Below are 16,979 nucleotides of genomic sequence, written 5' to 3' on the forward strand. Positions count from 1 at the left end.
CAGGGAGACCATCTGTAGCTCTACCCTCACCTGGCCCCATCACCTCCTCCAGGGAGACTATCTGTAGCTCTACCCTCACCTGGCCCCATCACCTCCTCCAGGGAGACCATCTGTAGCTCTACCCTCACCTGGCCCCATCACCTCCTCCAGGGAGACCATCTGTAGCTCTACCCTCACCTGGCCCCATCACCTCCTCCAGGGAGACCATCTGTAGCTCTACCCTCACCTGGCCCCATCACCTCCTCCAGGGAGACCATCTGTAGCTCTACCCTCACCTGGCCCCATCACCTCCTCCAGGGAGACCATCTGTAGCTCTACCCTCACCTGGCCCCCATCCACCTCCTCCAGGGAGACCATCTGTAGCTCTACCCTCACCTGGCCCCATCACCTCCTCCAGGGAGACCATCTGTAGCTCTACCCTCACCTGGCCCCATCACCTCCTCCAGGGAGACCATCTGTAGCTCTACCCTCACCTGGCCCCATCACCTCCTCCAGGGAGACCATCTGTAGCTCTACCCTCACCTGGCCCCATCACCTCCTCCAGGGAGACCATCTGTAGCTCTACCTCACCTGGCCCCATCACCTCCTCCAGGGAGACCATCTGTAGCTCTACCCTCACCTGGCCCCATCACCTCCTCCAGGGGGACCATCTGTAGCTCTACCCTCACCTGGCCCCATCACCTCCTCCAGGGAGACCATCTGTAGCTCTACCCTCACCTGGCCCCATCACCTCCTCCAGGGAGACCATCTGTAGCTCTACCCTCACCTGGCCCCATCACCTCCTCCAGGGAGACCATCTGTAGCTCACCTGGCCCCATCACCTCCTCCAGGGAGACCATCTGTAGCTCTACCCTCACCTGGCCCCATCACCTCCTCCAGGGAGACCATCTGTAGCTCTACCCTCACCTGGCCCCATCACCTCCTCCAGGGAGACCATCGGTAGCTCTACCCTCACCTGGCCCCATCACCTCCTCCAGGGGGACCATCTGTAGCTCACCTGGCCCCATCACCTCCTCCAGGGAGACCATCTGTAGCTCACCTGGCCCCATCACCTCCTCCAGGGGGACCATCTGTAGCTCTACCCTCACCTGGCCCCATCACCTCCTCCAGGGAGACCATCTGTAGCTCTGTCCTCACCTGGCCCCATCACCTCCTCCAGGGAGACCATCTGTAGCTCTACCCTCACCTGGCCCCCATCCACCTCCTCCAGGGAGACCATCTGTAGCTCTACCCTCACCTGGCCCCATCACCTCCTCCAGGGAGACCATCTGTAGCTCTACCCTCACCTGGCCCCCATCCACCTCCTCCAGGGAGACCATCTGTAGCTCTACCCTCACCTGGCCCCATCACCTCCTCCAGGGAGACCATCTGTAGCTCTACCCTCACCTGGCCCCCATCCACCTCCTCCAGGGAGACCATCTGTAGCTCTACCCTCACCTGGCCCCATCACCTCCTCCAGGGAGACCATCTGTAGCTCTACCCTCACCTGGCCCCTATCCACCTCCTCCAGGGAGACCATCTGTAGCTCTACCCTCACCTGGCCCCATCCACCTCCTCCAGGGAGACCATCTGTAGCTCACCTGGCCCCCATCCACCTCCTCCAGGGAGACCATCTGTAGCTCTACCCTCACCTGGCCCCCATCCACCTCCTCCAGGGAGACCATCTGTAGCTCTACCCTCACCTGGCCCCATCCACCTCCTCCAGGGAGACCATCTGTAGCTCACCTGGCCCCCATCCACCTCCTCCAGGGAGACCATCTGTAGCTCACCTGGCCCCCATCCACCTCCTCCAGGGAGACCATCTGTAGCTCACCTGGCCCCATCCACCTCCTCCAGGGAGACCATCTGTAGCTCACCTGGCCCCATCCACCTCCTCCAGGGAGACCATCTGTAGCTCACCTGGCCCCCATCCACCTCCTCCAGGGAGACCATCTGTAGCTCACCTGGCCCCATCCACCTCCTCCAGGGAGACCATCTGTAGCTCACCTGGCCCCCATCCACCTCCTCCAGGGAGACCATCTGTAGCTCACCTGGCCCAGCTCCTCCAGCGAGACCTGTTCATCCCGTGTCTGTGGTGGTATACTAGGAAAGACAAAATGAAAATGTTCCTGTGTCTCTGTGTTTCCATGTCCCCGTCTCTCTGTGTCTCTGTGTTTCCATGTCCCCGTCTCTCTGTGTTTCCATGTCCCCGTCTCTCTGTGTCTCTGTGTTTCCATGTCCCCGTCTCTCTGTGTCTCTGTGTTTCCATGTCCCCGACTCTCTGTGTCTCTGTGTTTCCATGTCCCCGTCTCTCTGTGTCTCTGTGTCCGTGTGTCACTCTGTGTCACTCTGTGTCTCTCTGTGTCTCTCTGTGTCTCTCTGTGTCACTCTGTGTCTCTCTGTGTCTCTCTGTGTCACTCTGTGTCTCTCTGTGTCTCTCTGTGTCTCCGTGTAGTGTGTCTCTGTGTTTGTGTCTCCCTGTGTAAATCAAGATGCATTTAAGTGCATTCAGAATCTAGAGACAGACGACATTTGGATTCTTCACAATTCATACACTACTATGCTTGTGCAAGTAGTCCTGGTTCTACGTTCATAGAAAAATACATCATTATGATATATTTAATAGAAGAATGGGATCATACTCACTCTGTCTCTGTCCCTTTATCAAACGTTTCTACCGTTCCCCTACCTGCAGAGGACAACAGTGTCACCTCCTTGTGTTCTGTAGTGCACCACAGACTGAGAGATCGTCACTCTAATCCAGGGGGTTTGGCAACCCTGTTCCTTGAGTGATGTAGGTACTGCAGGAATTAGTCCCAACGAGGGCAGCACACTGAGAAACTTAGTTAATTGATCATTATCATTGATTGGTCTTCTAGGTCGGTTAAATCCAAAACATGAAGTACCTGCAGCACTCCAGGACTAGGGTTGCCTATATCTCTGCTCTATTCACTTTGAAATAATTTATGAATAAATGAATTGCTGAACAAATTCATTAATAATAATTAAAGTTTTACCCAAGATATGAGGGTTGCCTCTAACTTTGAGTCTGTTGTGTAGAGCCTGACTCCGACTCCTCTCCAGCTCCAACTGTTGTTTACAAGCGTCCAGCTCTACCTTCAGCAGAGAGCCGGCATCTTTAATGACTCCGCTCAGCTCTGCGTCTTTACTGGCCCAGTGCAGATGAAGAGTCTGAATCTCTTCCCTGAACGAACAACACATTTATGTAATGGTTAATTATAGACATTTGAAATGTCTGGGAATCATAAAATCGGTCTAATCGAAATGTTCGTCCGGATAGTCCATGCTCACTTGTCTCTCTGTCCCTCTGTCTGAAGTCTCTCAACCTCCACCTTCAGCCGTACCACCTCCTCTTGAAGCTGAAAGCCACAAATCACACAGATCGACACAGATCTCAACAATACAGAACACTAAGGATCAATAAGCGATCACATTGAAATAGATTTTTTGTGTCTACAGTTAGGGTACGTTAAAAAAGGTGATCGCTTGATCGCTTGATCAATTTATTGACCGATTTGATTTAATTTACTGTTTTTATTTACTACATCTACAGCCACGGTACGTTAGAGACGATCTCATCTTACTGTATCTCCAGGGTTCTTCTCTCTGAGTTCCTCTAGTTCTGCCTGGGTGGATTGTAACGCCATAGCCACATCCTGCCACTTCCCGCTCCAGTGTGAGGCCACACCCCTAAGCTCCTCCATGTTCTGAGCCGACTCAGCCTCCAACCGCTGCAGCTCCTCCCCCTTCTGACACAGCCCCTCCTCCTTTTCCAGGAGCTCCGCCTCCAAGGTCAGGCAGCATTCGTGCAGCCTCTGGTTCTCTGACTCCAAGGCATCCTGGGATTCACTGGTGATATGATGTGATGTTATTGACGTTAGCGATGACAATCCTATCATTAATGCATGTCCATAGTTGATGTGTTAAAGACATTACGAAATACAAATCAACCCCTAGCCTCTACCCACAATGCACTTGTGTAGATCTGAGAGGATTGGATAGGTGTAAATAGGCCTGTGGCGGTCATGAATTTGTGTCAGCCGGTCATTGTCATGCAAAAGTTTTAAAAAACGGGTCTCACGGTAATTGACCGTTAATTCACATCAACACGTTTAACAACTCCAGGTCTCCACACATACAAGCCTTTGGACCCTCTACATTTAAAAAAAAGTCTAATAAATCAATTTAATATACACCATCACAAAAAAATCCATGATTTATTTTAGTCAGGTCTAAAGAAACATTATGATATGAAGAAAATGTATTTCAGAAGAACAGAATATGAGTTGGCCTACTGTATGTTATCTGGCTATGTGCCATGCCATAGGCTATATAGGCTTGTTCATGTAGCTGATAAGACATGCTTATAAGTCCCATGACATTATTTTATATCATAGGATCTTTATAGTAAGAACAATATAATTGAATAAAATAGAAAGGATATTTTTTTCCCATTCCAGAGTGTGTGCGCATATGAAGTGGATATGTTGAGTGTAAAAGTGATCATTTGAAACAGGTCCTAGAGGCTAGATTTTATTGTTATTTGGAAACTTTAGTTGTGAATTGTAGTTCTCTCATAAAGTGATCATATTTTCACCCATCAGACTATTTAATTTAATCTTGTCTTAATTATTATGCAAAATTTGTTTTGATTTAGAATGGCTCATTATCATCCCGGCCATCCTACAATCTAAGCTTGATGCCCTCAATTTCACACAAATTATCAATGAACCTACCAGGTACAACCCCAAATCCGTAAACAAAGGCACCCTCATAGATAACATCCTGACCAACCTGCCCTCCAAATACACCTCTGCGGTCTTCAACCAGGATCTCAGCGATCACTGCCTCATTGCTTGCGTCCGTAATGGGTCTCTGGTCAAATGACCACCCCTCATCACTGTCAAACGCTCCATAAAACACTAAAGCGAGCAGGCCTTTCTAATCAACCTGACCCGGGTATCCTGGAAGGATATTGACCTCATTCCATCAAGTAGAAGATGCCTGGTTGTTCTTTAAAAGTGCTTTCCTCACCATCTTAAATAAGCATGCCCCATTCAAAAAATTTAGAACCAGGAACAGATATAGCCCTTGGTTCCCTCCAGACCTGTCTGCCCTTAACCAACACAAAAACATCCTGTGGCGTACTGTATTAGCATTGAATAGCCCCCGCGATATGCAACTTTTCAGGGAAGTTAGGAACCAATATACACAGGCATTTAGGAAAGCAAAGGCTAGCTTTTTCAAACAGAAATTTGCAGCACAAACTCCAAAAAGGTCTGGGACACTGTAAAGTCCATGGAGAATAAGAGCACCTCCTCCCAGCTGCCCACTGCACTGAGGCTAGGAAACACTGTCACCACCGATAAATTCACAATAATTGAGTATTTCAATAAGCATTTTTTTATGGCTGGCCATGCTTTCCACCTGGCCACCCCTAACCTGGTCAACAGCCCTGCACCCCCCACAGAAACTTGCCCAAGCCTCCCCCATTTCTCCTTCACCCAAATCCAGTTAGCTGATGTTCTGAAAGCGCTGCAAAATCTGGACCCCTACAAATCAGCAGGGCTAGACAATCTGGACCATCTCTTTCTAAAATTATCTGCCAAAATTGTTGCAACCCCTATGACTAGCCTGTTCAACCTCTCTTTCGTATGGTCTGAGATCCCCAAAGATTGGAAAGCTGCCGCGGTCATCCCCCTCTTCAAAGGAGGGGACACTCTTGACCCAAACTGCTACAGACCTACATCTATCCTACCCTGCCTTTCCAAGGTCTTCGAAAGCCAAGTTAACAAACAGATCACCGACCATTTCGAATCTCACCACACCTTCTCCGCTATGCAATCTGGTTTCAGAGCTGGTCATGGGTGCACCTCAGCCACGCTCAAGGTCTTAAACAACATCATAACCACCATCGATAAGAGACAATACTGTGCAGCTGTATTCATAGACCTGGCCAAGGCTTTCGACTCTGTCAATAACCACATTCTTATCGGCAGACTCAACAGCCTTGGTTTCTCAAATGACTGCCTCGACTGGTTCACCAACTACTTCTCAGACAGAGTTCAGTGTGTCAAATCGGAGGGCCTGTTGTCCGGACCTCTGGCGGTCTCTATGGGGATGCCACAGGGTTCAATTCTCGGGCCGACTCTTTTCTCTGTATACATCAATGATGTCCCTCTTGCTGCTGGTGATTCTCTGATCCACCTCTACGCAGACGATATCATTCTGTATACTTCTGGCCCTTCTTTGGACACTGTGTTACCGAACCTCCAGACGAGCTTCAACGCCACACAACTCTCCTTCCGTGGCCTCCAACTGCTCATAAATGCAAGTAAAACTAAATGCATGCTCTTCAACCGATCGCTACCAGCACCCACCCGCCCGACTAGCATCATTACTCTGGACGGTTCTGACTTAGAATATGTGGACATCTACAAATACCTAGGTGTCTGGTTAGACTGTAAACTCTTCTTCCAGACTCACATTAAGCATCTCCAATCCAAAATTAAATCTAGAATCGGCTTCCTATTTCGCAACAAAGCATCCTTCACTCATGCTGCCAAACATACCCTCGTAAAACTGACTATCCTACAGATCCTTGACTTCGGCGATGTCATTTACAAAATAGCCTCCAACACTCTACTCAGCAAATTGGATGCAGTCTATCACAGTGCCATCCGTTTTGTCACCAAAGCCCCATATACTACCCACCACTGCGACCTGTATGCTCTCGTTGGCTGGCCCTCGCTTCATATTCGTCGCCAAACCCACTGGCTCCAGGTCATCTATAAGTCTTTGCTAGGTAAAGCCCCGCCTTATCTCAGCTCACTGGTCACCATAGCAACACCCACCCGTAGCACACGCTCCAGCAGGTATATCTCACTGGTCACCCCCAAAGCCAATTCCTCTTTGGCCGCCTTTCCTTCCAGTTCTCTGCTGCCAATGACTGGAACGAATTTCAAAAATCACTGAAGCTGGACACTCATATCTCCCTCACTAACTTTAAGCACTAGCTGTCAGAGCAGCTCACAGATCACTGCAGCTGTACATAGCCCATCTGTAAATAGCCCATCCAAGTACCTCATCCCCATTCTGTTATTTTTTATTTTTTGCTCCTTTGCACCCCAGTATCTCTACTTGCACATTCATCTTCTGCACATCTATCACTCCAGTGTTTAATTGCTAAATTGTAATTATTTTGCCACTATGGCCTATTTATTGCCTTACCTCTCTTATCTTACCTCATTTGCACACACTAAAATAAATAAAGGTGAAATAAATTAATCAAACGGGCAGGGGGGGGGGGGAGTAATCGGTATGCACTCCAATAGCTAAATGAGGCTGCTTTCCCACCGGTTCATGCAATACTCTGATTATTTCACTCTACACATCAACCACTTTTTGAGGAGCATACAGCTTCTTGCTGCTTGACAGGTGATATTCCACCCAGACTCTGTACACAATGGGTTTTCCAACTCTGTCCCTGCAGCTACACAGTACTTCAATCTGTTCAGGAACATCGATAGAAACATGTTTTTACAACAAAACTTTAATTAGACAGCCTCCAATCCCTCTTCCCGCTCGAGGAGATGGAAACGCACGGTGTTGAGATATTCTGTAGCTAAAAGCCTATTAATTATTAAAAAAATATGAAAGTGACATACTACTAGGCTATTCAAAATCAAATACAAATTCACTATAATTGTAGACTAACTGTAAGCCGCTCTGCAAAATCAATGAACCAACAGCATTGCCAAGGCATACGTTCTCTCCTTGTCACATGAGATGACGCTGGAAAGACGAAGCAGGTACGGGGAGTAAACATTTAATGAAGAACGGACATGGCACGAGAGACAGGAACAGCGTCACTAAACTAAAACTAAAGACAAAAACAATCAATGCAGCAGCGGAGAACAGAGCTGGGGAACTGAAAAATATAAGGCAGGAAATAAACAGGAGATAAGTGAGTCCAGGTGAGTCCAATAATGCTGACGCGAGTGACGAGGGAAGGCGGGTGTGCGTGATGCAGGGTAATCCGGAACACTCAAGCGCCAGGGGAAGGAAAGAACAGGAGCAGACTTGACACTCTCAGACTCATGGATAGAACGTTTGGAGCGTAGCATAAGGTAACCAGTCCACCCAGTATGCATAATAATACAGTCTACATTCAAAGGGGATAACTAAAATTTGTTTCATTTTGGAGAATAGGTTAGAACAATTATGTACCAAAGACATCTTAAATCATTTTTTAAAAATATATATATTTTTTAATCTATTCTGCCTTTGGTATATGTATTAGGTTATGTATTGTATAATGGCACTGTCATTAGCGAGTTGATGGTCTTTAGAGAGTTGGGTACTACCAACGCATGTACAAAGTGAATAAGAGAGATTACTGCGACTCAACGGTCGCGTGGAATTTTACTGCGGTCATGACTGCCAGTGTGGGGTTAGGGGTTGATTTGGGCTTAAGGCTATGGTACCAAGTGGTGATCTCCATATTTACATCTGCAGTCTGTTATTCCTCTCACCTGAGCTGACAACAACTCTCCCTCAACTCTGTCACTTCCTCCTCCTGTCTTCCATCCCGTCCAATAGCACTCGTTAACTCCTCCTTCTCTCCAATCAGCTGCGAGCGCTCCGTCTCCAGAGCTGCGATCTGATTGGTGTGGATGACTCTCTCCGCCCCCAGCTCATGCAGCTGAGCCAATGAGGACTCCAGCCTCTGTTTGACCATCTCCAGCTCTGATGTCATCTTTTCATTCATCTGTCCAATATCAAAGAGATAGATATGGTTAAACATTCAGACAGGATATGGAACACTTAAGCAGGTAGAAAATTCAGTCACAGAGTACAAAAAAATTCAGCTCAACAAGTGGAACCAACAGGTACAGCACTAGGACTAGAAATAGGGTTTTTAATAGAAAGTTTCCCCTTTTAGGGTGCATTGTTCTGGTAAATATATATGGAACGTTTCAGAAATATTTTAATAGAAAGTTTCCCCCTTTTTTTTTTAATTCCCAGAATTTTGAAACCCTCTACGTCACAGTGTATAACCAAACCAAGTTCATTCAAACTTCACACCTCTGTCACAGTCAGAAGATCCTGCTTCATCTGCACAGTCTCCTGCCCCTGCCTGTTGGTTTGGGCCTTGGCCTCAGCCAGCTGGTTGCTGAGCTCACACACCTGGTCTGTGTAGCCTTCCCTGCCTCTCTGGGCCCTCTCCAACTGCAGCTTCAGATCCTGAGCGTGCTGGTGCAGGTCTGCCTTCTCCTGTACACCATACATGACAGAACATACGCAGGGGTTCATCAAGACAAAACATCTATGCGCAAATACTTTGGATCTTTGCATCGTTATACTCGAGATGCATGCCCTTATCTCGATGATCGTGCCTTGGATGTTAACGGAAGATTTTGCACGATAACTCATCACGCATGGATGTGAAGTTAGGATTAGGGCCACAGTGTTTAGCTAGTAAAGACAGAGGATGGATGGAGACCTGCAGTAAGCGGTCCTTGTCAGACATGGCCCCGGTCAGCTTGATCTTCAGGTCCTCCACACTGTCCTCCAGCCGCAACACCTTGGTGGTCAGAAGGTCCCTCTCCTGCTCGACAGAGAGGCTGGTTACGACCAGTCAGTGAAGTGAAAGAGGACTTTGGGTTGGTTTCCCAGACACTGATTAAGCTCAGTCCTCAGGATTAAAAAAGAACGTCCATTGACTATGTTTTTTTAGTCCAGGACTAGAGTTAATGCTGTATGTCCCTTTGAGTGATGAATAAAGGTTTCCTGAAATTAAATGGAATTGACCCCAACCCTGCCACTCACCAGAGTGGCCTGACCCAGCTTACTGCGTGCCTCACTCAGCTGGTCCTGCAGCTCACTGTGGGTCTGCAAGGCATGACCCAGTCTCTGGTTCACTTCCTCTGTCTGGCTCAAAACTGTCCTCTGAGCCTGGATGCACAGAGCAGGAGGTAGGGAGAGAAAGGTAGGAGAAAAGTGCTTCAGCATGTGTTTTGTAGCCTGGAGACAGAGGGGGAGGTAGGGAGAGAACGGGGCTGGGGGGACAGAGAGGGAGGTAGGGAGAGAACAGGGCTGGAGACACAGAGTGGGAGGTAGGGAGAGAACTGGGCTGGAGATACAGAGTGGGAGGTAGGGAGAGAATGGGGATGGAGACAGAGTGGGAGGTAGGGAGAGAACGGGGCTGGGGGGACAGAGTGGGAGGTAAGGAGAGTACGGGGATGGAGATACAGAGTGGGAGGTAAGGAGAGAACGGGGATGGAGATACAGAGTGGGAGGTAAGGAGAGAACGGGGCTGGGGGGACAGAGTGGGAGGTAAGGAGAGAACGGGGCTGGAGACAGAGTGGGAGGTAGGGAGAGAACGGGGCTGGAGACCGAGTGGGAGGTAGGGAGAGAACGGGGCTGGAGCTACAGAGTGGGAGGTAAGGAGAGAACGGGGCTGGAGACCGAGTGGGAGGTAGGGAGAGAACGGGGCTGGAGCTACAGAGTGGGAGGTAGGGAGAGAACGGGGCTGGAGCTACAGAGTGGGAGGTAGGGAGAGAACGGGGCTGGAGACAGAGTGGGAGGTAGGGAGAGAACGGGGCTGGGGGGACAGAGTGGGAGGTAAGGAGAGTACGGGGATGGAGATACAGAGTGGGAGGTAAGGAGAGAACGGGGCTGGGGGGACAGAGTGGGAGGTAAGGAGAGTACGAGGCTGGAGCTACAGAGTGGGAGAGATACTAAGATGAATAGGAATAGAAGAGTCTGTATAAACTGTGGAGTACCACAAGGAAGTGTTCTCTGACCCCTTTTTCTCCTGTTGTACATCAATGATTTAAAAGCTGCCTTTTCATTAGAGCGTTGGGCCAGTAACTGAAAGGTTGCTGGATTGAATCGCCAAGCTGACAAGGTAAAAATCTGTCGTTCTGCCCCTGAACAAGACAGTTATCCCACTGTTCCCCGGTAGGTCGTCATTGTAAATAAGAATTTGTTCTTAACTGACTTGCCTAGGTAAATAAAGGTTACATTTAAAATAAAATATATATTTTTTAACAATGAGCACAGGAGTTGGCAAGACTACACAGACAGACTAGGGCCTTTAATCCTTGGTCAATGGTTGTGGACACTACAGGGAAGAGGGTGTCATTTGGGACAGAAACTGCATTAGACCAGGCTAGTGTTGGACTTACCTCTTTAGAGGTGTGTAGTTGCTGAAGGTCTCTCTCTGTCTCCAGGGCCTCTGCTCTCTCCTCGGCCTCTCCGAGGGCCTCTCTCAGTCTGGACAGCTCTCTCTCTGCCTTTTGCTTCCCCTGCATGGACACATGGACACACAGACACACTGTAAAATCATCCATATGGATGTAGTGCTGCTTAAAGTTTAACCATAAGTAGGGTTTTACTCTAAACAAGGTTATCCACAAGTAACCTGGTCCCAGATCTGTTTGTGCTGTATCAACTCTTATGGTTGTTATGACAACAATCAGAGGAGTTGCACAAACAGATCTGGGACCAAAGAGTTTTGTACAATGAGGTTAAACAGTGTACCTCTCTGAAGAAGTCTACCTGTGTAACAGGTAAGGTCCTGCTGAGTGGGTTGTTGTTAGTTCTTGGGGCCGCAGGTTTGATAACACTCCCTCTCTCAAGAGACGATCTCATCTTCAACATGTCCATCTCCAGTTGAAGAACCCTTCAAATGTACATATAAATGGAATTGACTAACGTCCCTTTGGGAGTTCTTTATATCAGGTTTGAAAACTGAGGTGAATATCAGGGTTGGGGTCAATTCCACTTCAATTCAGTCCATTCAGGAAGTGAAATTATATATATTTTTTCTGAAATGACTGAATTGAAATGGAAATTGCCCCTGCATGGTGAATAGCTGTCTTGTTCATCTACACAGGGATTTGGGAATGGCATGAACTCATTCAATGCCGTGAATGCCATTCTTAGCGGCTTAGTCATCGTACTCACTTGTCTTGCAGTTCTCCTCGACGTCGGCTTTCCTCAAACCGGCTCAACTCAGCTGCCTCCTTCTCTTGCTCAAGAGCACTCACTGCATCTGCCAGCTGCTGAGGGACAAACGGGTTGAGGGGTGAGCCTGAACCCCAAAGACCAGACAAAACCTGGTCTAGACCCCAAAGACCAGACAAAACCTGGCCTGAACCCCAAAGACCAGAGAAAACCTGGTCTAGACCCCAAAGACCAGACAAAACCTGGTCTAGACCCCAAAGACCAGACAAAACCTGGTCTAGACCCCAAAGACCAGACAAAACCTGGTTCAGAACCCAAAGACCAGTCAGAACCTGGTCTAGAACCCAAAGACCAGTCAGAACCTGGTCTAGACCCCAAAGACCAGACAGAACCTGGTCTAGACCCCAAAGACCAGTCAGAACCTGGTCTAGACCCCAAAGACCAGACAAAACCTGGTTTAGACCCCAAAGACCAGTCAGAACCTGATCTAGACCCCAAAGACCAGTCAGAACCTGGTTCAGACCCCAAAGACCAGTCAGAACCTGGTTCAGACACCAAAGACCAGTCAGAACCTGGTCTAGACCCCAAAGACCAGTCAAAACCTGATCTAGACCCCAAAGACCAGACAAGGCCTGGCCTGAACCCCAAAGACCAGTCAAAACCTGGTCTAGACCCCAAAGACCAGACAAAACCTGGTCTTGACCCCAAAGACCAGTCAAAACCTGGTTCAGACCCCAAAGACCAGACAAAACCTGGTCTAGACCCCAAAGACCAGACAAAACCTGATCTAGACCCCAAAGACCAGACAAAACCTGATCTAGACCCCAAAGACCAGTCAAAACCTGGTTCAGACCCCAAAGAGCAGACAAAACCTGATCTAGACCCCAAAGACCAGTCAAAACCTGGTTCAGACCCCAAAGACCAGACAAAACCTGATCTAGACCCCAAAGACCAGTCAGAACCTGGTTTAGACCCCAAAGACCAGTCAAAACCTGGTTCAGACCCCAAAGACCAGACAAAACCTGGTCTAGACCCCAAAGACCAGACAAAACCTGGCCTGAACCCCAAAGACCAGACAAAACCTGGTTTAGACCCCAAAGACCAGTCAAAACCTGGTTTAGGCCCTAAAGACCAGACAAAACCTGGCCTGAACCCCAAAGACCAGACAAAACCTGGATTAGACCCCAAAGACCAGACAAAGCCTGACCTGAACCCCAAAGACCAGACAAGACCTGAACCCCAAAGACCAGACAAGGCCTGGACTAGACTCCAAAGACCAGACAAAGCCTGACCTGAACCCAAAAGACCAGACAAGACCTGAACCCCAAAGACCAGACAAGGCCTGGACTAGACTCCAAAGACCAGACAAGACCTGAACCCCAAAGACCAGACAAAGCCTGGTCTAGACCCCAAAAAGCAAGTGCAGGTACAATGGTGTTGAAAAACTTCCAAGAAGGAAGAAACCTTGAGAGGGGGACTCTGGCTGTATCGGGTAGAAGTTAAGAGTACATATGACCATTAAAGACCAGTTCAGAGTGTACACAGAGATAGTAGACTTTCTGAATCATTAAACCGCAATATATCTCTTTTTAAGTCCGGAGATCCTTCACTTACCTTGTGTTTCATCTCCAGCAGCTGTGCAGTACTACTACTATGCTGCAGCTGTGTGTCTCTGTTCTTCAGCAGGTCTGTCTGGCTGTCAAGACGTCCATGGGCCTCCCGCAGCCTCTGCACCAGCTCTGCCCGCCTGCAGATACAATGCTTTATTACAGGTTATAAGTGTATATGAGACTTTATAATACCTTTTTATAAGGCTTATAACATTCTATGTCTCCCTAAGTAGTACCTTATAATAAGATAACATAAATACCTTATATTTATCCATGATATTTATAATGCCTTGTTATAAGGCGTATAATACATTAGGTTATGTATATCTAATTACATTATAATAAGGCATTATAAAGGCTTATAATATGTTATGTCTCTCTAAGTACCTTGTTATAAGGCTTATAATACATTAGGTTATGTATATCTAATTACATTATAATAAGGCATTATAAAGGCTTATAATATGTTATGTCTCTCTAAGTACCTTGTTATAAGGCTTATAATACATTAGGTTATGTATATCTAATTACATTATAATAAAGCATTATAAAGGCTTATAATATGTTATGTCTCTCTAAGTACCTTGTTATAAGGCTTATAATACATTAGGTTATGTATATCTAATTACATTATAATAAGGCATTATAAAGGCTTATAATATGTTATGTCTCTCTAAGTACCTTGTTATAAGGCATTATAAAGGCTCATACCTAAAGCCACTCTCTTCCAGGGCTGCTCTCAGCTCAACCCCTGGGGAGACAGGGGAGAAGGACCGGGGGGCACCCTCAGGGGCCAGGCGAGACATCGACTGCCATCTTCTTTTACCCAGCCCTGGGTCACTCTGTCTGCTGAAGCCACCATCTCTGCCATTAGCGTAGGTGCTAGGACACATGAAACAGATGTCATCAATATCAAATTATACAAGACGCTTGAGTAAACCTACCTTTTTAAAGGGAAAGGAAGTGCTCAAACCAACCTAGAGTCAAGGTGCAGCCTTGACTAGAAGTACAGCCAAGAGGTTAAAAACTAACCTTATGTCTTTAAGGCTACAAAAAAGCTTCTGCCCTCACCTGGTGCTCATTTTGGAGAGGAACCCTCCAGTCATACATGCCAGACTCCATGCTGAGGACTAACACAACATAATATCACTCCAAAATGCCTCACTACGATCTAAATCATTAATTCATAACACAAATTATAAGTCACCTACATAAATCACAAATCGTTCCTTACCTGAGATTTAAAGTGAGACCTGCTGTCCCACATGTCCAGATCGGCGAGGACGAGTGGACTAGAGTCTCTGAGCGGGATGAGGGAATGACTGAAGGGTTTAACGCTCAGTCCTCCTAACTCATCACCCCAGTCATCACTGCCTTTCACGTGGGAGAGGCCGCGGTCCTCACCCACCCATAGCTGGGCCAAGTCCATCCGCCACAGACTGTATCCACAGGCCCTGACCAGAGGGAGGAAAAGGGGACAAGGATTGATTGAGTCTCATGTTAGTGGCAGTTCGTAGTCTGCTATTATTACGACTATTCATGGAAAAACATGCCTTGACTTTTCCAGTGTTTGTTCGTTCTGCTCTGAGTTCACACCCAATCTTTAACAATGCAGTGCAGTTAATTAAATGTTAATTATAACACCACTGACTGGACTCCAAATGCCTTGTGTTTGTGTTGCAGTCAAATAGAATAAAAAAAAAAAAACTTACAAGGAAAACAAATGTGGACGCATAATAAATGTTTTCTGTGTGAATTAACCTTCTGTAAACTGAGTAAATGTATTCCGTCTACATACAGTTCACATGTGGCCTACTGTTAAGCACACAAAGAAGTAACTAATACTTTAGAATGGCCAAATAAACATTTTCAAAATACTTACATAACCAGAAAACAGAATCTTCAGCGAGTAAGTATACCATATGAGAAGCTGTCTCTTACCTTGCTGTTCAAACACCTCTCTTGTTCAATAGCTCTGTCCCTACTGCTGTCTTTCAGCTGCCCTGATTGTGGGAGCCAGGGAGCTGTTGAGAGTGCAGCCCTGGCAGACGGTAGTCATGGTTACCCGCATACAGAGGGACGCGTTGCAGAGCGTGGGTGAGCTAAGTCCAATCTTGGGCTGGCTACATTGTCTCCCTGTGACCTCACTGCTTCAGCAGCAGCCTACTGCCTACTGTTTGTTGACATGATGAGATGACAGGAGTTCCACTCTGTGGAGTCTAACACGACCGATGCTTGACATTTAAAAAAAAAAAAAAATAATAATAAATACAGTACATTTACTAATTGATTCACCCACACATTGCAACCGAGCATCGTGAAATAAATATTTGGGTTTCATGTTTACGGTAAAGTAATCATTGTCAAAACATTACAGTAACGATTGATGTATTCAGGTATATGGCATTAGTTTCAATCTTTAATGTCATTGGAATAAGTAAAACTATTGTGTAGCTATGAATAGATATGAATAACGACGATGTTATGCGCATGATTTAAGGGAAGTTGTGTTTGTATTTTGGTATGGGACATGACGGGTGTGAGATTAATGATGACTTGACAAAGAGCTGTATTATAACACATTGTTATTTGCTCTGTCTCAACAGGACAGTGAGAAATACTGCAGGCCACTGAGATCATAACATAAAGGTAACCGCCAAAATAAAGGAAACACCGGCGTAAAGTGTCTAAACAGGGCCTTCGGGGCCACTACGAGCCAGATCAGCTTCAATGCTCATTGACATAGATTCTACACGTGTCTGGAACTCTATTGGAAGGATGCGACAACGTTCTGCTATGAGAAATTACATCATTTGGTGTTTTGTTGATGGTGGTGGTGGTGAGAAAACGCTGTCTCAGGCACCCGCTCTAATTTCTCCCAAAAGTGTTCACTTGGGTTGAGATCTGGTGACTGTGACACACACACACACACACACACACACACACACACACACACACACACACCGTTTAAACCCACTATGTTCCTTTGAGACCCCTCTTTCAAAGTCACTGATTTAGCCATGGTAGCCTAAATAATGGACAACTGGGTATTTTTATATATGACCCTAAGCATGATGGGATGTTAATTGCTTAATTAACTCAAGAACCATACCTGTGTGAAAGCACCTGCTTTCAATATACTTTGTATCCCTCATTTACTCAAGTGTTTTCTTTATTTTGGCAGTTACCTGAAGGCGTTAGCTTTGAGAGAAAATGGCTTCCAGCTCAGTCAGTTGTTGCACATAAATCACGTGTGTAGCTATGAATGCAATACATCTCCGTATTTAGTCATATAGACTTCCTCTTATTCACACCATATTTGATGTGACTTCATGGGTAATTGAACAAGTATTTTATCAACCAAACCAGTTATTACTTTTCTGTCAAATCATCACA

The 16,979-nt window shown here is 46.8% G+C and overlaps 1 protein-coding gene across 4 annotated transcripts in view; it reads right to left on the reverse strand.

The window, feature by feature from the left end:
• Positions 1–15,770, reverse strand: part of LOC115197695 (myosin heavy chain) — a 34,699-nt gene extending 18,929 nt beyond the window's left edge. Inside the window, exons 1-17 of one of the 4 annotated variants that reach the window (XM_029759459.1) lie at positions 15,525–15,770; positions 14,818–15,037; positions 14,655–14,713; positions 14,295–14,465; positions 13,588–13,720; positions 11,974–12,071; positions 11,548–11,689; positions 11,193–11,312; positions 9,832–9,957; positions 9,506–9,610; positions 9,088–9,276; positions 8,535–8,770; positions 3,585–3,849; positions 3,292–3,359; positions 2,997–3,184; positions 2,626–2,668; positions 2,031–2,082 (exon numbers count right to left, since the gene is read on the reverse strand). In XM_029759459.1, coding sequence (XP_029615319.1) covers positions 2,031–2,082; positions 2,626–2,668; positions 2,997–3,184; positions 3,292–3,359; positions 3,585–3,849; positions 8,535–8,770; positions 9,088–9,276; positions 9,506–9,610; positions 9,832–9,957; positions 11,193–11,312; positions 11,548–11,689; positions 11,974–12,071; positions 13,588–13,720; positions 14,295–14,465; positions 14,655–14,713; positions 14,818–15,012 — 2,190 coding nt within the window. In that variant the 5' untranslated portion in view covers positions 15,013–15,037; positions 15,525–15,770. Of the gene's footprint in view, positions 1–2,030; positions 2,083–2,625; positions 2,669–2,996; positions 3,185–3,291; positions 3,360–3,584; positions 3,850–8,534; positions 8,771–9,087; positions 9,277–9,505; positions 9,611–9,831; positions 9,958–11,192; positions 11,313–11,547; positions 11,690–11,973; positions 12,072–13,587; positions 13,721–14,294; positions 14,466–14,654; positions 14,714–14,817; positions 15,040–15,524 lie in introns of those variants that run through there. The other 3 variants (XM_029759462.1, XM_029759463.1, XM_029759461.1) reach the window with 3 other exon arrangements.
• Between the last annotated feature and the right edge of the window lie 1,209 nt (positions 15,771–16,979).

This window comes from Salmo trutta, chromosome 7 (assembly GCF_901001165.1).
Source record: "Salmo trutta chromosome 7, fSalTru1.1, whole genome shotgun sequence".
NCBI lineage: Eukaryota > Metazoa > Chordata > Actinopteri > Salmoniformes > Salmonidae > Salmo > Salmo trutta.